Source organism: Miscanthus floridulus, chromosome 4 (genome assembly GCF_019320115.1).
Source record: "Miscanthus floridulus cultivar M001 chromosome 4, ASM1932011v1, whole genome shotgun sequence".
Lineage (NCBI taxonomy): Eukaryota > Viridiplantae > Streptophyta > Magnoliopsida > Poales > Poaceae > Miscanthus > Miscanthus floridulus.
Window position 1 is genome coordinate 103,974,973 of NC_089583.1, and position 21,714 is coordinate 103,996,686.

The 21,714-nt window shown below is 44.8% G+C and overlaps 2 protein-coding genes and 1 pseudogene across 2 annotated transcripts; 1 reads left to right on the plus strand and 2 right to left on the minus strand.

Moving 5' to 3' along the window:
• The first annotated feature begins 13,100 nt into the window (after window positions 1-13,100).
• LOC136548973 (uncharacterized) lies at window positions 13,101-13,844 on the plus strand. The gene is made up of 2 exons (XM_066540314.1): window positions 13,101-13,346; window positions 13,557-13,844. The coding sequence occupies exons 1-2, from the start codon at window positions 13,101-13,103 to the stop codon at window positions 13,842-13,844; spliced, it is 534 nt and encodes a 177-aa protein (XP_066396411.1).
• LOC136548974 (uncharacterized) lies at window positions 13,841-14,281 on the minus strand. The gene has a single exon (XM_066540315.1). It carries the CDS (start codon window positions 14,279-14,281, stop codon window positions 13,841-13,843), a length of 441 nt encoding a protein of 146 aa, XP_066396412.1.
• Window positions 14,282-17,374: 3,093 nt separating this feature from the next.
• LOC136548975 (protein MIS12 homolog) lies at window positions 17,375-21,460 on the minus strand (annotated as a pseudogene).
• Between the last annotated feature and the right edge of the window lie 254 nt (window positions 21,461-21,714).

Consider the following 21,714-nt stretch of genomic DNA (forward strand, 5'->3'; position numbering starts at 1 on the left):
TTTGAGCATCTGGATACTCGAGTTCTCGTTCAGCTATGCACTTAGAACTCTGTACTTGAGAAACATGAAGTCCGCAATTTGACAAATTCTGTGTAAGGGTTCATATACTTGATGGGGCAAAAAAAATGGATTGCCGTAGAATTCCCTTCGGAAAGTTTATCCTGAGGTGTTCAGAGGGAAGATTCATAACTTACTCATGGCGATTATTTTAGAAAAGGGGAAATACATCAACAACCAGCAGCAGCCACATATGGACATGTAGAGGAATTTGGGCGTGACCAAACTAAAATTATGATGCATTAGAGAGCCCAACAATAGAAACATGTCTCTATCAATATCTAAGACGGCACTCCTTCCTTTTTATGAGGTGTACTAGGATTTGGGGAACTTTTTAGAAACAATATATTGCCATTTGCTGCAAAATAAATTTGTACTAAAAGGTGCTTCAATAGTTAAATCACCCTTAAAACCAACTAGAGGACCAAATTTATCCGGTTTCAATAGTTAAATGATCAAAGATACCTTATTTTTGAATTTGATGATTAAAATCGGATTTCAGTGATAATTCGATAGTAAAAAATAGACACTCATCTAAGTCAAAAAATGTGTTACGATTAAACATAGGCCAAAGAGATACCGTACTTTTATATCCCAGTGAAAGCTGGATGGTAGCCCTTGAATGAGCCACAACCGTACCACTCAAGCGTAGGGATGATAGTGGGTAAAGTTGCTAAGTGCGGGTGGAATAAATCCATGGGCGAAAAATATTTGTCGAACGGCTAAAATTTTATACACACTCGTAGATTAAATTGTCACTAGAATATAGATAAGATCCTCGTACTGCAGATGGAATTTTATGCTCACGCCCACACAAAATAAGATCCCTTAAAAGATGCACCCTAAGAATGATGCCTGCCTGCACCGTTTTTTGGGTCAGTGGCCTACTCGTGATTCATTCGTCACAATAACTCGCGGAAGTATTCAGGTGCGTCACATTTTCGAGCAAAATCCATGGCATACGTACTGTCCATTCTAGCAAATCCGTTAAGAACGCAAAGACTCTCTCCCTCCCTCTCTCTCTCTCTCAAACTTTGACTTGATAACCACACCAATAAGAAAAATACGTACTCATCGCTGCATGCAGGTGACTTTTGCAAGCCGGTCACCTCTTCCTTCTGAACACCGTTACTCAAAAGTTCCCTCTCTCCCGCCATCACCACAACTGCTCACCGAACCCGGCCAGCATCAATGCACTCACTCCACATCCATGCACGCCACCGCTCAACCTGAAACCTCCTACCTGTCCCCCAGGGAACACACGCCCATGCCTCCACTATATATAGCGCTCCCTAGCTCGCCAATGGGGAAACATCAGAGTTCAAGCTAGCCACCAGCCAACATACTGCGCTTAGCCATGTCTAGCGCTAGACACACTGCCATCTTCCTTCTCCTCCTCCTTGGCATTGTTTCCGAGCTGAGCACTGTTGCACGCGCTAATTTTAACATCCCACGGTTTGGCCGCTGCATTTTCGGACGTCGTTGCCGATTTGGCTTCGGAGGAGGTACAGGGTTCGGCGGAGGTGCTGGGGGTGGTTTCAGAGGTAGTGGCGATGGAGGGCTCGGTGGTGGTGTTGGCCATGGTGGCGGTTTTGGAGCGGGTGGTGGGTTAGGTGGAGGAGGAGGGTTTGGAGGAGGCCTTGGTAGTGGGTTTGGTGCTAGGTCACGCATTGGGGGTGGCGTTGGATCAGGGGGAGGCCTTGGAATAGGACATGGAGGAGGCTTTGGTGGTGGGGTTGGAGGTGGAGGGGGACTCGGCGGTGGCGTTGGATCAGGGGGAGGCCTTGGAATAGGACATGGAGGAGGCTTTGGTGGTGGAGCTGGAGGCGGAGGGGGACTCGGCAGTGGCCACAGTGGTGGCTTCGGTGGTGGAGCTGGAGTTGGTAGTGGTACTTATGGAGGGCTTGGCAGTGGTGGAGGGTTTGGAGGCGGTGGAGGAGGAGGCCTCGCCGGTGGGCATGGTGGAGGCTTTGGCTCTGGACTAGGTGTAGGAAGTGGTGCAGGTGGAGGCCTTGGTGGTGGAGGAGGCTTCGGCGGTGGCGGAGGACTTGGTGGCGGATACGGTGGAGGTTTCGGCGCGGGGGGTGGTATAGGAGGTGGTGTTGGAGGAGGTCTTGTTGGTGGCGGTGGGCATGGCAGCGGCTTCAGTGTTGGTGCTGGTTTTGGAGGCGGTGTTGGCGGAGGTGGCGGTCGTTGATGGTGCAAGCGAGCATGATGTTATGTTTCATGACGTGGATCAAATGCATGCATGCATGTAATCTCGAGGATCCATCTTTGTTTATTAGTCCGTGTTTAACATAGAGTTGTTCGCTTCTAGTGAATTAATAAGTAGTATCTGTCCACATAGTATAGTGTATACTAAACTGATTCAGGTATCTCCGGTGTGTAAGCCTTAAGCTGTACTGTGATGTATTGAATTTGTAGTGAAGGAATAACGGTGATTCACTCACCAAACTACTCTATCCGTTCCAAATTATAAGTCGCTTTGATTTTTTTAGTACATAGAGCTTATTATGTATCTAGACATATATTATATCTAGATGTATAGCAACATGGATGTACAAAAAAGTCAAAGCGACTTATAATTTGGAATGGAAGGAGTAGTTCTTAACCACATGCAAATTGTTATTTACGTCTCCGGTCTTGTGTTCTTGGGTCCCATCCCATCTCGCTTGAATGTCGCGAGGACTATGCCAAGTGTTTGAACCAAATAGCTGATGGAGGTACGCTGTAAGGATTATATGTACAAATATATAGAAACAGATAATTTGTATTCCCTCCCTCCTTCCTTGGCATTGTTACTGAAATATTAGTTGTAATAAGTTCTCTGTGGCTTCCATTAATCTCCGCAGATTCTCCATGCTTGGCGGTACCGGTACATGCATTATCACCTCACACGTATACAGCCCCACTCGTTTTCTCGTTTGAAAGTTTAATTTGCCATTTCCAAATATAATAGTGTTCTTGTTGATGTGAGTTGTAAACGTAAAGAGAGCCATGGACTATAATAAAAACAGAAAAGAGATAACAAAGAGTACCACTCGTGGGTTTAGTCAAAAATACGCCGCTGTTATACTTATTTTTTGGTTTTGTGTTCCTACTGCAGGAGTCACAAACCTTCTGTGACCTTGTTGTGAGCTCGCGGGTTCAGCGGGAGACAGTGCAGAGAAGTCTCAGTTCCCTGGCATTTGAAAACTGTGTGAAATATTCAGCAAAATGCTGGAATGGTAACATGTCTGAAATTAACTATGGATATCATGAAGCAAAGCATCGATCTAAAGTCCAGTAAAATTGTCAAGATTGGATGATTTTTTAGATCGAAAGATTTATGTCAGTTGGGCTCGTCAACAGGATATGACAGGTTGACCACCTGTATATTAGGCCTAGCCCCCTCGCAAAAATAAATAAATAAATAAATAAATAAATAAATATATATATATATATATATATATATATATATATATATATATATATATATATATATATATATATATATATATATATATATATATATATATATAAAAGGCCTAGCCCAGCGCATATTATATATGGAGGAAAAGGAAAATAACCTCCCTCCTAATCCTAATACGCCGAACAGCGATTCGTATATGGCTATCGTCTATGCACTGCATCATCCTTCTATCGTTTGGGGCGCTGCAGCTTCAAGCAGGGCCAGCGCCTCTGTGTGGCTGTGTCATGATGGATGAGTCAGGAGAAGCATTGGCTGACCGAATAAAGCGTGAATGAGTGCTTCTGCTGGATGAGTTGGTGGAGGGATATGGGCTTGGCCTGGTAGTGAGTAGGGGGTTCGGCCCATGTAAGTGTGAGACGGTGTTGCTGACTTGCTGGTATAAAAAAAAGCCGGTTTATTTTGTAATTTTTTTGAAAGTGTTTTGTGAATTGGACATGAATAAGAATAACATGAAACATTTCCCTGTTGGCCGTTGCTATCTTCCTTTGTTGTTCTTCCTCTTTCTATCTTTATCTGCTTCCAACCAATTCCTTGACTAGATCTCTTCCCAGCTACCCAACTCAATGACAAATTGGTATCTACCCCCCCCCAAAAAAAATGAATCGAGTTGTCTCTCGCGTGATGGCACCCCCACGGAAACACAGCAAGCTCGAGCAGCAAATGGCGGCTACTATGGAGGATCTCGCGAAGCAGTTTGAGGGTTTTCAATTGATAATGCATCAAACCCTCGACAAGCTTACCAGATTGGAGCCATGGCCTGGAGCGCTGGACGAATCCATGGACGTGCTCCTCAAAAAGATCCGACGAGACGTTAGCGAGGCTGCTATGTCTTGAGACAGCGCCGCCGCCACCTCCACCGAGTGGGTGGTCAACAACGTCGACGTCAAGCCCAAATTTTTTATTTTTTTGCTCTGTTTTTTTTGGAAGGATATTCACAAATACATCCCGGCGGTATCCTTTCAAAAATAGACTCTGACTTCTGCGCCGTGACAACTGGCGCTGAGGTTGTACGTCTCGGCTTCGGCGTCATGGTCATTAACGCTGAGGTCCAGGGTTATTTTCTACGTGTCGTTAACATGGCTGCATGCGTGACGCGGACGTGGCATGAGCTCGGCGTCGTGAATCCTGGCGACGAGCTCGGCGTTGTGCATCTTGACACCGAGCTCGACGTCAATTGCTACGGCGCCGAGCTCTGAAAATTAACAAATTTGTATTTTTATCATGACTTGAATATTGAGAAATGTGGCTAACTCTAGAGTTTTTACAGTGACTTGCTGTTTGATCACTTAAAACAATCTAGAAATACTTAAGATAAAAAATGATCTAGGTTTATATTCATGAACTAGCCTAAAAATGTTTCTATGTGTTGGATCAATAGTTTACTCTTTTTTCATGATGTTGTTTTGACCAGGGTAAAACAGTCTCTTTTCTAGATACGAAGTTTGACCTTTAATAGAAGTTATAATTTGAGTTAAGTACAACAAACTTTGCTTTTAAACCTAAACCTAAATCAGTCTTTAACGTGGACAAATAGTAACCACAAGTTTAAATACAGTGTTGTTTTGGCCCCTCCAAATCTTTCTAAGTCCCTGATTGCCGGCGATGAATTGATATGTTTGCGATATTTTATCTTCCCAATTTATGTAGCAACTCAATTTGATACCTTACTACGAGTTTGAATACTCTCTGAGGAGATGACAACAAAGCAAGTCTCGTCAAGTTGGATTTAGCCACGGTAAAAAAACTAGACTTAGCCACGGTCATAAATTCTAGACTTAGTCATATTTCCACGTGCTTATAGGTCATGAGGTGTGTTGCGTCCGTGCTTACATGCCTGCACATGGACATACGGTTCGTTGCATACACACGTAGTACGTACTACTATTTTGGTTAGCAATGCAACACCACCCGATCATGCTGTAGGAGCCGAGCCCTGCACTGTGCCGTCTAGACGTGTTGTATTAGTTCTATTTGGTCAGGCATAGGCTCAAGTGACCAGCTGACGATGGTCACCGCCGGCCATAAACCCATAAGTCCATACTCGAAAGAGAGCATTGGCGATGTGTGGTCAAAGCCCCATTCGACAGTGCATGTCCTGTTATATCGTTTGATGAAAAAAAATGCTACCCACATCACATCGCCCCCTCCTTTAGCCAGACAGGTTTATCACCCTGGACCTTGACACCGAGGTCAGGATCTATTTTTTTTTGAATGGATACCGTCAGATGTGTATTTGTGAAAAAAAAATAAAAAAAAGACCAAAAAGCACACAAAAAATAACGTCAAGCACGCTCCCATCCAGTGGCGCGGACTTCATTCATCATCGGCAACAACGTGGTTCAACGGACATGGGCAGGCACCACCACCTCCACCAAGCGGCTGGGTCAGCACCATCGATCTCAAGTTCTCAACCAGGCTCTCCTCAACCATTGGCACACCCATCTAAAGCATTCGTTCTTTACCCTTTCCTATATATATTGGAATTTTCCAAATTTGATGGTTATAATCCTCGGCTGTGGCGTGATCAGTGTGATATGTATTTCGATGTTATGCTGTGAAGTCGACGTTGAGGACTCGTTTCGCGGCGCTCAATTTTCGACCATAGTGTGGGAAAGAAAAGATAAGAATGAGAGGGCAAAATGTCTCATCCCACGTCATCTCCAAATCAAAAAGTACACTTATATATGTAACGCGAATTTGCTTGGCCGTGCTTGTTTTAACTCGGTGCCAAGCCCCTAAGCGTGGACGATGCATGGAAATAGTCAACCGCCGTTGACAAAAAGCTGGAGAGGGACCGTCGGTTCTCTGTGGCCTGGTTGGCAGATGCTTCAGCCTCTGGCACGGCACCGCATCAACAATTCAGCATCGACATCAATGGCGTCGAACGGTCGAAGGGACAGACGAGCAGGGCGGATGTGAGAGCCTTCAATGCGGCAGTAACTGCTCCTATCTTGCTAGCCACCGGCAAAGCCGCGTGCGTGCCATGCCATTGCGCGCGCGGCCAACCAAGGTCAGAGAAGATCAGAAGAGAGCCCTGCCCTGCTCCCGTTTCCATGCATGCAGCAAACGCAGCCGCAACAGACATGTGCGCCCACGGTATCGGTGGATCGAACCATCAACCATCTGTGCTTGGCTAGTTGGCCTCGCCCGTTGACTGTTCACGTGTAGTCGTGTATGTGGATGCATGTCGACCTCGTCAAACTCCGGATCGAGAGATTATTGGTGGAAATCAATGCTATATATGCTACCAGTTTTTTTTTTTTGACCTATTGCCGGGCACACATTATGACGTACTGGCCCGGCCCAAAAGTACTGTAGTCTGTAGTTACGTTATGTGTTGCCAAACTGAATTCTTCTTTAGTTTCTCGCAAACTGGCTGATGGTTCATGAAAAATTCTCGCGCAGTCGCTGATGCTTCTTGCTACATGAAAATTTCGGAGAAGTGTACTGCTCGTACCAAAAAAAAAAGGAAAAGGAGTGCATGCCACGCAACGCTTGGACGTGATCATGGTCTAGAACACTGACCAGATAACTCTGATCTGCTTGCTGCAAAATGCTTGGTAGGAGTATGCTGTAGTGCCAAGTACTCTACTTCCCAATGGTACCCGATTGAATTCTGAACAAATAAACCTGAGAAGGTTGCCAAGCATTGGAAGGTTGTGCTATCTTTCATGACCGGCTGCAGGTAGTCTAATCGCCTTTTACCGCTGTACTCTCCACTTAAACACGACAACCACTAGTCTGTCTCTCTACTGTGCTAAGCTACTGCTCCTGCTGTACTGAATGGAGAAGAAAATTTGACTAGGGCCTTGTTTAGATGAGCGTTAGGAATCAGTATTTGACACTGTAGCACTTTCGTTTGTATTTGACAATTATTGTTCAATCATGGTCTAACTAGGCTTAAAAGATTCGTCTCGTAATTTACAATCAAACTGTGTAATTAGTTATTTTTTTATTTATATTTAATACTCCATGTATGTGTCAAAGATTTGATGTGACAGAAAGAGAATGAAAAAACAGAATCTAAACGAGGCCTAGCAATCTTTCAAACAATCATAGACCAAGAGCAGTCACTGGTAGAGAACCGAGCTTTACTCCCGGTGGGGAACCCCCTCTAGTCCCGGTTCCCCACCCGGGAGCAAGCATCCGGGACTAAAGGGGGGGTCCTTTAGTCCCGGGTCAGGAACCGGGACTAAAGGAGGACCTTTAGTCCCGGTGGGTAACACCAACCGGGACTAAAGGTGCCTCCTGACATGCCACGATGGCCGGCACCTTTAGTCCCGGTTGGTAATACGAACCGGGACTAAAGGTTTTTTTCTTTTTTCTTTTCTTTTCATTTTTTTGTTTTCTTTTCAAAATAGGTTTTCGAAGTCGTATTGTACGCTGCTAATTATACATTTATATGCGCATATAGTATGTTTCGGTTCAAGCACAATGAACGTATTAAATCACACAATTCAAGCATAGAAATATATATATATATATATATATATATATATGCATGCATCATATATATATTTACATGCATGCATGCATATGTGTATTTTACATTATATTATTTCATGTGCATATATTACAAAAGATTGCATTATAGTTGTTGTGACATAACAAGTTTCTTCTCATCCTCTAGCTTGGCTTCAATGGCAGTGTTGGGTCGAAGTAGAACTCGCCCTTGGAATCGATGACCTGCTCATTAAAAAATCCGGCTATAGACTCTTGAATTGCTTTGATTTGGTCTTGCCGTATGACCTTTTCCTCCAACCATCGAGTCTACAGGTTTGAATTAAAGGAAAATAAATTAATATATGTACATATATATATATAAAGACATAGTAACACAATCAATAATAATAATTAAATGAATATATAGTGTATTTTTAACGTACTTTGAGTCTCTCTGTAGGAGTTCTTTGGGAGAGCACCTTGATAAACTTGCAAACATAGTAACCACAGTAGTTGTTCCCCTGTTCCTGCCTCAGACACCACTTTACGAGAAAAAGATTTGTCATCCAATCTAGTGATCCGGTGAAAGCTATATGTTTAATTAATAAAGATGATGCGATTCAGGGGACTTACTTTCAATGGAATTACATTCAGTGGCGCTTTGCATTTTTTCATGTGTTGCTTCTCAATAAAGGTTTTCCAAACACTGTCCAATAAAAAATTTGCCATGTCATCAGATATAGTTAATCATCATGTTTGTGTGTATATATAGTTGCTAGAGATCCCGAAATTACCTCTGGATAATATCTATCATATCTTGGTAGTCTTGTTGTGGTTTTCTCATCGAGTCATAGATTATCAAGTGACTTTTCACCAGATCGATGTCCATCAATATCCAGTGATTGCTGCATGTGTTTATAGGATATAACGCATAACACTCATTAATTAACTAGAATCAACATATGAGCCATTAAGGCTATGATCGACATGATTAACACTCACTTGAAGTTATAGGGAAAGAGTATATCCTTCTTGTGGCGTTGGTTCACTAAGAAGTTCATGATGTTACTCTCTGACTCAGACTTCCAATTAGTCATTGGAGTAATTGGGTCTTTGAATACTATATGGGGATCAACAAAACCAATTTCATTGCAGCCTTCCTTTCTGAGCTCTGTCATTGTAAATCTGCATATATATAGTACTTGTTAGGATAATTTATATGCATATGCACACATATGATGAGTTTAATAATAGATCGAAAGAATTATTACTTACAGGCAATAGCAGCTAATGATAACTTTGTCCAGAGAGGTAAGGTGGCATAGTTGATGAAATTCTGCAAAGTCAACATACATAACATCATCGCCACGGAACCAATGTTCGTCTCTAATTCTGACACCAACGCAGAAGTCTCCACTGGTAGACGCCTGCATGTACCACTTGTTTAGCAGGTACATTTGCGTCCCCAGATCAGATAAGGCTTGAGGGTTGTATAGACTCTGGCCTAGTACAAATTTTTTCTTCCAAATATCAACCTCCGCCGCACTCTCAATGTTTCCATCACCAAACATCTGGTAAAGGTCGAGACCAGTCTCATCAAGAAATTCACCAAGGTGATCCAAATCGACATCCGGAGGTATGTTTGCCTGATGCATTAATCCTAAATTCGAACCATATTCATTACCAACAACTAGCGGGGGGATTGATTGGTGCGCTTGTTGTCCGAGTTGGGCAACTCCTTTCCCTGCCCGCTTCTTTTTCTGTGCCGCCTCAATTGACTTGGTGAGAGTGCGGTCATAGTCTGATAACGTTGATTTGGACGGCTTACGAGATTCCCGCTGTTGATGCTGGTAAGAAGTCACCTTTTTTCTTAAAATATCCGGAGCTATGAAGAAGTACGGTTTCTCTGGGTTTCTCCTTGCTTCTTGATTCATTTTAAGTTTGTCATAGAATCTAGACATGTCTTTTTTATATGCATCAGTTCCTTCTTCCTTCTCTTCAGATATTATTTTGGGAATAGCCCTTGGTTTCACGGTGGCTTTCTTTGCAGGCGGGGACTGATTCTTCGTTTGAGGGGCTGGCCTCTTGCTAGGCTTCTTGGTAGGCGGGGGCGGGGGAGGCGTTGGAGACCTCCTTGGAGGTGTTGGCAGCGGCGTTGGAGACCTCCTTGGAGGTGTTGGCAGCGGCGTTGGAGACCTCCTTGGAGGTGGCGGCTGTGGCGTTGGAGACCTCCTTGGAGAGGGTGTGGATGCAGCCTCGTCTTCCAACACAATGTCATCGTACAGAGCACTATGATGATCTGGCGATTGAACAATTGGATTTAGGTTGGGGGAGGATCTGCTACAAAAAAAGGAATGACATATTATTATGAGCAGATTGTTAATTATTTAAGCCAATACAAATTAATGATGTAGTGTTTTCATCCGCACGTACCTATGGTGAGGTAGTTCAGAAGGAGGTGGAGCCGACATCCCTGGCACATGAGGTAGTTCAGAAGGATATTCCACCGTATTCTTACATATGGCACATGGGCAGCATATGAAACCGTCGCGTTTGTTTGTCTCGGCCGCACGTAATAAAGAATGCACGCCGTCAATGAACTCTTGTGAGCGGCGATCAGCATTATACATCCAATGACGGCTCATCTGCATTACATGACATAAATATCATATTAAAACCTAGATCATAATTAATTATTTATACAACATGCGTGCCACCACAAAAGATACAAATTTATGAAAGCATCGCTACAATGTAGACAATCCCAACTACCACTAAAAGAACTAAAGCTAAAATACATTTCAGGAGCACAAGGATTTCGCGACCAATCTCAACTAAAACAGACAGATCCCCCGATTGTGCAACATCTTTGGGCTTCTTCGGCTGGATCACTGCCTCATTAGCCGCCGTATCTGCCTGTTGTGCAAGATATTTTTGCACGAGTTCAACATACTCTTCCTCCCAGTAGAAGCCTGAACATCGTCCACTGCCATCCCACTGAAATTAAAACAAAAAACTAGAACTTTAATCACAACCATCATGAAAATAGGTATAAACTAACCATAATCATTAAATACGATAAAATAACTCACATTGCGATCCGGACACTTGTAGAAGATACGATCCTTGTTGGGACCCTCCTTCTTCACTCGGTACTCCATCACAATCTTCATCTCATCACGACACTTGCCGCATGGAATGAGAGGAAGGCCCGGCCTAAGTCGCTTTGGAAACCCATGAGAGGCCGAGGACCCGGAAGCAGTTGCCATCTACTCTCTATACTCATTTTTTAATACACTATAAATTTCTTCTTTTATAAACAAATAAAATTAACAAACTATAAAATTATCTAGATCTCTAAACAATGATATTTTTAATGGTCATTGTGTTCTCGTCTTTTACTGCGGCAGGTAAGTAATTCATATGATATTTCCGCAAATTAACAGAAGAATGGGAATGTACACACATAACAGACTACTACGACGATATCGGGACGTGTGAATAAATAACCATCCGTACTAGTTGACCTTGCTTACGTGATCATCTCGGCGAGCATTTCTCCACCGGACAGCACCGTACTTGGTCAAGGAAGAGCTCCGATTCTATGAGGAAGGGAACACGGTCTCCCACGACCGTTGTCGCTCTCCCTCGTAGAATCAAAGCTCCTCCTTGATGTCCGTTACCGCTCGACAGAGAACATGCTTGCCGAGCTGAACACGGTCCGCAAGTTCAACTAGTACGGATTTTCTATAATTTTCTAACTATTTTCTAAGTTTTTATTTATATATACTACGTTTAGGTACGGTGATTGACAGACTACTACGACGATATCGGGACATGTGAATAAATAACCATCCGTACTAGTTGACCTTGCTTACGTGATCAGCTCGGCGAGGATTTCTCCACCGGACGGCACCGTACTTGGTCAAGGAAGAGCTCCGATTCTACGAGGAAGGGAACACGGTCTTCCACGACCGTTATCGCTCTCCCTCGTAGAATCAAAGCTCCTCCTTGACGTCCGTTACCGCTCGGCAGAGAACATCCTCGCCGACCTGAACACGGTCCGCAAGTTCAACTAGTAAGGATTTGCTATAATTTTCTAACTATTTTCTAACTTTATATTTATATATACTTTAACCTTCTTTCATGTAAATATGCAAGCTTAAAGTGATTTTGAGCTCAAATTGCTTACAAATGAAAAAAAAACCACAATAAAGAACCATAAATATATATAGTGAATAAAATGGCATAAGAAAATGGTAAAAAATGAGAGTATGAGATTGGTAACCTTTACAACTGAAGAATCGACGGAGGAATCGAAGAATGGATGGAGGAACAATGGAGGGAGGGAGGAAGCAAGAACACTACTGCAGTGAGCTTCAAAATGTGCTGAGCTCGGGCTCGGGGAGGAAGGAGGAGACGGCCGATTTATAAAGGGAGAACATTTAGTCCCGGTTGATAGATCCAATCGGGACTAAAGGTAACTTTCCAACCCCGGGCGCAGCCACGACCCGGGAGTAGACCTTTACTCCCGGTTGGAGCCACAAACCGGGAGTAAAAGTATACCTTTAGTCCCGGTTGGTGGCTCCAACCGGGACTAAAGGTCCCTGCCACCTCTGTCTGGCGCAGTAGCCGTTGGGCAGGGACCTTTAGTCCCGGTTGGAGCCACCAACCGGGACTAAAGGTATTTCTAGTCCCGGGGGCAAAAAATTCCGGGACTAGAGCCCATTTTGGCCGAGGATCAAAGGTCTGTTCTCTACTAGTGAGTAGACAGCACCATGCATGCAAAACTTCAATGCTCTCATCGCCTCCTCACCTGTCCAAAACGCGGCAACTCACAGGCAAGTTGATAGTCAACATTGTTGAGTGTTGACATAGCAGTAGCCTTCACTCCGTCGCCTCACTCTTCACTCTTCAGTCTTCCCTCTAGAGAGAGATCGTTCCACTCCCTTCCCTATATAAGCATACGAGCTCTCCACTTCAAATCAGGCAACCACCTCAGGACACACACATCCACCGATTGCCACCATTCCCATCATGGCGATGGCCAGGAAGCCTTCCTGCGCTCTCCCTCTCCTCCTTGTAGCCTTCCTCTGCTTGACATGCTCTGTTTGTGCTCGCTTCGACGATGACTACGACGATCCGAGGTACGGCCCTGGGGGATTCGGCCGTGGTCCCGGCTTTGATCGTGGCCCGGGAGGCGGCTACGGGCGCGATCCGCGCTTTGGACGTGGACCGTTTGGCCGTGACTGCCGCTTCGGCCGCTGCCGTGGAGGTGGTGGCGGACTTGGAGGCGGTGGAGGCTTCGGAGGTGGAGGTGGAGCTGGTGGCGGCCTTGGAGGTGGCGGTGGGCTTGGTGGTGGAGGAGGTGGCGGTCTAGGAGGTGGAGGAGGTGGTGGCCTCGGTGGTGGAGGTGGCGCAGGTGCTGGAGGAGGCTTTGGTGGTGGCGTCGGAGGTGGAGGTGGTGCAGGAGGCGGGCTTGGTGGTGGAGGAGGCGGTGGACTCGGAGGTGGCGGTGGCAAAGGCGGTGGCTTTGGCGCTGGTGGTGGCGTCGGAAGCGGAGCTGGTGGTGGTGGCGGCCTAGGTGGTGGAGGCGGCGGTGGAATGGGTGGCGGTGGCGGCGGTGGACTCGGAGGAGGCGCGGGAGGAGGCTTCGGAGCGGGCGGCGGCGTTGGTGGTGGAGCCGGCGGTGGTGGTGGCCTTGGTGGCGGGGGTGGCGGCGGCATGGGTGGCGGTGGAGGTGGAGGGCTTGGAGGAGGTAAAGGTGGAGGCTTTGGAGCCGGTGGTGGTATGGGAGGTGGGGCTGGCGGAGGTGGCGGCCTTGGTGGTGGTGGCGGTGGAGGCATGGGCGGTGGTGGCGGCGGTGGGCTAGGCGGTGGTGCCGGAGGAGGATTCGGCGGCGGAGCGGGCGGTGGCGTTGGAGGAGGAGGCGGCGGCGGCATGGGCGGTGGTGGAGGCGGTGGGATGGGCGGTGGCGCCGGCGGCGGGTTCGGTGGCGGAGCAGGCGGCGGACTCGGTCATGGCGGTGGTCTCGGCGGAGGCGGCGGTCTTGGTGGCGGAGGCGGAGGTGGCCTCGGTGGTGGAGACGGCGCCGGAGGAGGCCTCGGGCACGGCGGCGGCCTTGGACACGGCGTTGGTCTTGGCGGAGGCGGTGGTGGCGGCCTCGGCATCGGCATTGGCGTCGGCGTCGGAGTCGGGTTGGGTGCAGGGGCAGGGGGCGGCGCCGGTGCGGGTGCGGGTGCTGGCGGCGGTGGGCGTTGATTGAGAGATCTCCGTCGACGTCGATAGTTTAAAGAAAAAGGTGTGCATGCAGCAATGCACGCGTAATGGACGCGCGATGCTCTCCTTCCAAACCAAACCTGTGTATGTTCACGTCCTGCGCTGGAGTAGTTATGAATTACTCTCTGGTGCTGTGGTCAAATTTCCGTTAATTTCACTCCTCTCATGTGTTTGTTGTGTACCTAGTCTTTGCTCAAAAGAGCTTTACAAGTTGACATTATTGTCGGTGTCCAAGTGTTTGTAATAACAGTCCTATCCTAGTGATTTTTTTTTTCATGTATGTATTCCAGGCTTCCAGCTTGTTTGAACTTCAGTCTTCGGACTTCAGAGCTCAAGAGGATCTCCCACTGTGTGTGCATGAGCAGCATGATGGTCTTTCTACGCTCCCTGCAATTTTCTGAGGCCATGTTTAGATGGTAAAAAATTTCAACCTGATGAATAGTAACACTTTCGTCTTATTTGGTAAATATTGTCCAATCGTGGACCAACTAAGCTCAAAAGATTCATCTCGTGATTTTGAACTAAACTGTGTAATTAGTTATTTTTTTTACCTACATTTAATGCTCCATGCAAGCGGCTAAAAATTGATGTAATGGAGAGAGAGTGAAAAAACTTGGAATTTGGAGATGATCTAAACAAGGCCTGAGTTTCTCTGCTTTTTAAATTTTAATGCTTTCTTCGGTTCTCCTCTGGACCTTTTTCGGAAATACAAGTATTTAACACGATCCGGGAAGTAGTAGGCTAGTAGCTTGATTGGACGGCCGAGAGAAATGGTGCCCGTCAACTGGTCAGATTGAATGACTCCGTGCACATGGACATGCACAGGGAAGCTTGATCGAGGGCTCAGAGATCTTCAGGATCATCATGCATTCATGCTGCATGGTCCATGCAGCGGCTGGGCAGGTAGGCGGTCGTAAATGCTTGGGAGTGGGATCGTATCGTCGATCGCCGGCCACATTCATCGGCGGTGATGATTAAACAGTTTCCTGCTCACGAAGCACACCGGAGACAACGGCGGCGGCGGCGGCGAGAATGGCTCTGCAGACCCGTAGTCCGTAGAGACGGCAGCTGTACACTGATGGATGCTCTGCCATTGACGCGGTGATCGCAGCATTGTGCCTTCCTGCCTTTGGCTCCTTCATTCCAGTTCCAGCCGTAGATCTGGCTCTTGGCAGGTCTCTGCTTAGTTCTTCCTAATATATATAACATGTTTACTTGTTTAGGCATTGTGCAGTATATATTCAGTGTAGGCATATATATTCATAATAGCATGTTCAGGAATATTCATAATAACATGTTTCGACATTAGTGTTTTAATGTCAACTTCAATTTTCAGTTGTTTGTGTCCAAGCTGTGTTCAGTATCAAGTTCCCAACTACATTTCTTTCATATATAACCTTTTCCGCGAGTTGGTGTTAGCGAACTCACGCTAGGACACTCAACTTTGCTACCGTGCGCGATTGCACGTTCCAACTGCCATATACTGTCAAGGACGAGCGTAAATACAAAGAATCGTCACGTATTCGTGTCATCTGCCTTCTAGTGTCCCGTTCGTTTGGCTGATGAGCCATGGCTAAAAATACTGTTGGCTGATTTGGTGTGAGAGAAAAATACTATTCTTTGACTGAAAAAGTACGATTTATAAGCCTAGCGAACAAGGTGCTACATCTCTTTGATTTACGCACATATTCAACAAATCAGCTTATGTACCATGGATTCTATAAACTAGCTAGGAGTCGTTGAAAGCACTGATTTTGGCTTGGCTTCACTCATGAATGTTCTCCTCGTGTAGATGACATTAAAAGAGGTGAATGCCGCCCGCCATCTCTTCAACATCTTGCAAGATTGTCGCAACCTCCGGGCGGTGTATACCCCTGTTTTGCCAGAGCGAGACAAGCTCCTGGGCATCCGTTTCCGCAACGCCTGAGCGCTTCCGCTTCCCCGCCAAAAGAGCCGATCCAACTGATCTCAGCCATCGAGCAGAAGCTACACGGAATCTGCCCGCAGTGCAGCGCACCACCGCGCCTACTGCAGGTGGTCTCCAAACTTCTTGCTGTGTACTCTCCTTCCCCCGTCCGGAGCTTGACTGCCAATGGAGGCAGGCCTCTTGCGCCCAGTCCACTGCCAGTCCTGGCTCGATTGGAGACTTCCCATGCCGGTGATCATTTCTGTTGTTCCACAATGACCACATTCCTCACAAGATTATCTCACGGTCTTCAGACTTACAGTTAGCACTGTCCAGCAGATCCCAGGTCCTTGGTTCAGCCTAGGGATTTTGATGCCCGTGAGCTGTTTCAGGTTTTCCCAAAACCTGATGGCAAACGTACATTGTGTCAAGACATGGTATGTGGACTCCTCTTCTCTGCCGCACAAGCCGCAGGTCCCTATCTGCTCAATGTGCGGACGGTGGAGGTTTGCTCGGGAGGGGACGAAATCATGGGAGACTCCCCACCAAAAAATCTTTATTATAGCATTAAATAAAGCGTATAACATAATTGTAATTCTCTAGATCTTTACTTGAAGAACAAAACGGCAGGGAACTCCTCAGATCTATGGAGCAGCTGCTTAATGTTCACTTTTCATGTCCAGGACAGGTTATATACCACATACTATATGCTAAAAGAACTATGATGACCGAAGCACTTCACACAATCTCCCGACCACAGGTAGACAAGTAGCTGCAGGAAGGATCACATTTTCAATCTAGTATGCTCTAGAGGCAATTACATATAGCATTTCCCTGTGCCAGATGACCAATACGATGCCCAGTCATTCTTGAATTGAATAACCCAAAGAACATCTGGTATCAATAACAACACTGGGGAAAACACTGCTTTATCCAAGCAAGCAAGCTGCAGGCACTATGGGTAAGCCACATGAATCAGGAAAAGAGCAACAAGCTACTTGTTGTCAAGGGCGTTGGCGCACAAGGTAGCAGGACCACGTCTACGAGGCTCGTAGCCTAGATCAGGAATGGCATGGGGTTTATCCCCTGAGCGCCCAATCATGAGGGAGGTGAGATTGAGAGAGGTGGGAGATTAGGAAATTGGTTGTCATTGCTTGATCCCAAATGAGGACTGGTAAACGCCTACTAAACAAAAGGAAACAAACTCCCTAAATCCCTTAATTCTTGCCCTCTTTAATCCTCTTAACTCTTGCCTTCTTGCTGATCCCTGGAGTGTTGCTGCTGCTGGCGCCATCTAGCTGTCTGCGGCCCTGGTCCTGCTCTCCCTGTGGGAGTAATGACAGCCCCACGACACTTGTTCTGTACGATATTGACGGCCTCTTGAATGTCTTCAGCGCATGCAGTAAATCCTGCTAGACAAGTTAGGCCTGGTTTAGTTCCTCCTTAAAAGTTTACACCTTATCTTATCGAATGTTTAGACACATGCGTGAAGTATTAAATATAGACTAAAAAATAATTAATTGTACAGTTTGCGACTAATTTGTGAGACGAATCTTTTAAGCCTAATTAGTCCATGATTTGACAATGTGGTGGTACAGTAACACATGTGCTAATGATGGATTAATTAGGCTTAATAAATTCGCCTCGCGGTTTACTGACGGATTTTCTGTAATTTGTTTTTTATTAGTATCCGAACACCCATGCAATACCACATGTGATACCTGATATGACACCCCAAAACTTTACATTTTGGATACTTTACATTTTGGATTTAAACAAGGTCTAAATACATGGCGTAACAATTATACACGGGAGAACTGGAGAAAAAGCAGGGAGCGTGGCAGTACTCTTATCTAGTGTTTGTCGCTTGTTGTCTGTCAAATTGTTTGTGTTCCAAACCTGTTGATCTACCAACACGTGGTCACAGTCCTTTTCTTGTTCATATCTATTATTTTCTGCTGCAATACCGGTATTGCCTTCACAAGACCTACAGGTGAAGTACAGTTGATTAGGCATACTTTCTGATCAGGTAACTAGATTAACTGTAGGTAGAATTGATAAATGGGTAGAAGCTTTATCTAGATTAAGGCTCCATATGAACTTTTTTATTTATGTCACATGTTCCATAACAATATTGAGGTTACATGAAATAAAAGACTAAGGGTTTGTTTGGCAAGGCTTCTCTCCGGCTCCTCAAAAAGAGCCATGCCAAACGTTTTATAAGAGGAGCCGTTTTTCAATGAAAAACAGAGGAGCCACAAACTGTAACTCGCTCCTCCGGAGGAGCCCCTTAGAAGGAGCCCTGCCAAACACCCCCTAAAGGACATCAAATGAAAAGAAGTGACAGAGTCCACAAATTTTTGACCAGTTTTCTTGCTAAAGCTAACACATGGGAGCAGAAAACTGCAATGGTTTTTTTTCCCATGATGTAAAACTCCTTCCAGTTTGCAGTGTGCAAATATTTAACGTTTTGGAGAATGACAGTCTCCAAAGATAATTTTGACCACTATTTTCTATTAGAACATAGCTGAACATCCTAACAAATTTATGCTTTTATGAAAGTACTTCCAAGACAAATCTATGCATATGATAAGTTTCTAAACTAAAAACACTAAAAGTTAACTCTGATTAGTTTTAAAAGTTGAGCCCACGCTAATGTTTTCAAGTCGTCCGATTAATCACGATTAATCACGATTAATCGTCCTAATCGGTCCCTGCTGACTGATTAGGGGTACCGTCGACTTGTACAAGTCATCCGATTAATCGCGATTAATCGTGATTAATCGTCCTAGTCGGTCCCATGGCGACTAGGTTCGACTGGACGACTTGAAAACATTGGCCCACGCTAGCATTAAAGAATTGCAATATGGTATCAGATTGTCAAACAAGGCATGAAAGAAAATCTTTAACACAAAGGCCTAAGGTTGTCATAACACAACATCATTTCACCAAGTTCCAGAACTAGTAATGATAAACAATTGAGCAGCTTGGAGCTCTGATCAGGTTGATAAAACAGTTAATTCCTTAACTCCTTGCTGTAAGGAAAACCAATAATATCACTTGCCATCAAACATTAAAATTGTAGCATTGGTGTTAATATTAAAACTGTAGCATTGGTGAAGTACATAATCATGTTCAACTTTCACATGTAATACTGGACAGAGGACAGAACTGATAAAAGTTAATCAGAATAGATCAGATGATGTACCCTTCTCAGCATCCCTTTTTTTGTATTCAACTACTAAATAGTGTAACTATGTCCTACCTTCCAAATTTTCCTGCACGGATTTGTCTTCAAACAACTTTTGTATCTCAGAGACAGATGAATCAAGTTGTCTTTTGTATGTAGTTTGCCTTTCCAATGACAACATCTCTCTTTCAAGATTTTGAGACTCCTTATTAGCCTAGTGAAAAGTAAGAAACACTGGCAATTGTTACAGAAATCTAGATATATTATAAGCTGATTCATTACAACTAAGGTGCTTACACTTTCAAGCTTTCTCCTTAAGGAGTCAAGTTCCAAATCCAAATCTGAAGTCTCATCTTTGTGTGATTCTTTTGTACAAGAACTATCCTGAATCATTTACATTACGATAACATGTGAGATGAGGGAATGAAGAAAATGTGAAATAAAGCATCACTACATTCATTAACAAAAGACACGTAGGTTTATTAGTTACTGCAAGCAACAACAAAAATCAAGCTTAACCGATGTTGCATATAGATTGGTAATTATTAAGATCAGTGTGAATAATGGTATTACAATTATGCATTCACCAGAAAGGCCAGAAACACTGGTTTAAACAACATCAAACTTGCAAGCCTGTAAGAAATTATATTCAGTTAAACAAAACTCAGTATTCCATGCCCCTTCTCAAGAAAACTAATCCAGCAGTTTAGAAGATGCTCTAACCAATATTGAATCCATAGCCTCTTCATTTTTATGACTGCAAAAGAGTGTGTGGGCATCTGTAATTAAATGTTTACTGTTTACATAAATAAAGAAGAATCAGATTTCTAAATTATGAACCTTCATGAGCACAAATGAAACTTTTACACAGTATGAATGCAACTTAAGCATGCTGGGGTTAAATCTTTAACGTTAGGATAAGGTACGTACATCTTCAGCGGCCACAAAACCTTCGGGTACATCGAAGCAATGCCGTAAGTAGAATTTCTTCCAGTTGGCCATTCTCTTATCCAGTCGATCCTTTACGACATGGTGAATAGCATTTAATCCCTGCAGAGAAAACATAGAGATACTTCTACTTATCATAACGGTCCTGCTGGTCCAAAAAAAGACGAAACAAGAATTTGCAGCATAATAAATGTTATGAGACGCCTTTTAGAAGAGAAGATGTGATAATAAATGGCAGCATAAGTTAAACAAATTAACTGCCAAATGTACTAAAACATGTTATGGAGCTTGCAATACACAAGTACAACTGACTAAAACATTTGAGGCACCCAAGTATCAAGTGCAATGCTATGGTCGGAAGCTTAGTCCACTGTAGATCCCAATGCACACAATGAAGTCATGCATTTCAGTTCTCTGTTTTTTCACGGTAAAGCTCTGCAAACAAGCAGAAGCAAAAATGTGCACAGCACTTAGCGAATCAGCTAATGGTCTCCACACCACTACATAAAGAACATTCAGGGAACCTGATAACATGCGGGAGAAATATGAATTCAGGTGCAGTGCAGAACAACTTTCATGTTTCGTTTTAACCATATTCTGGAACTTCATTCAGTATCCATGTACACTTAAAATCTGGTGGAGAAGAAATTTATTGTGTCTCAGGGTATCAGCGCACACCATGGTACTCAAACATTTGACACAGTTTAACGTTCCCAATGATTAGCGGGATGGAATTAACTAGCAAGGAACATGAATTAAACAAGGGCAGACAACCAACTATCCATTTCATCCCCATATCCAAATCCAACCCATGAATTGAGCAGTATCGAATCATGATGCGGGAATCCGTCCCTTACCCGCTGGAGATCAGTGGCCTTCTCTGCAGCCTTGGCGGCGCGACGACCCCTGGTGCGGCCGCTGCCCTGGAGAAGAAAAGTGACAAAAAATAGCAAGTTAACAAACCTAGGTCGACGGCGAATGAAGGGAGAGAAATCGGCTAAACAGAACACACGCACAAAAAGATACGGAGGGAACGTAACTGGAGGCAGTACTCGAAGGCCTCGGCACTAATGTCGGCAATGATGCCATGGACCTCATTGACGAAAAGCTGCCGGTTCAGCCCCAGCGCCGCCTCCGCCGCCATGCTCTCGCCGCCGTCTTCCATCGCCCCACTTCTTCTTCCGAGTCTTCTGAGCTACTCCGTATTCAGTGGCGGATCCAGAAACGGATACTAGCCATAGACTAATAGGTATAACAACTAACACTTAATTTTAAGTGCTACATCATTAAAGAATCCTTTCTCTTCTTCTAATTCCTAAACCCTACTTTGGTGAATGCATCATTACCAAAATTGCTAGTTTTTTGTGGCCTAAAGAGGTAGCAATAAAAGCAATAGGCTGCACCCTTGGCTACGCTGGA

What these genes read in the sequence shown, in the direction of transcription:
- LOC136548974 (XM_066540315.1), bottom strand. Translation starts at nt 14,281, where the DNA reads ATGCACACCTTTTTCTTTAAACTATCGACGTCGACGGAGATCTCTCAA.
- LOC136548973 (XM_066540314.1), top strand. Translation starts at nt 13,101, where the DNA reads ATGACTACGACGATCCGAGGTACGGCCCTGGGGGATTCGGCCGTGGTC. An exon ending in TGGTGGTGGAGGAGGTGGCG is followed by an intron (nt 13,347 to 13,556) that starts GTCTAGGAGGTG and finishes GTGGCGGCCTAG; the next exon opens with GTGGTGGAGGCGGCGGTGGA.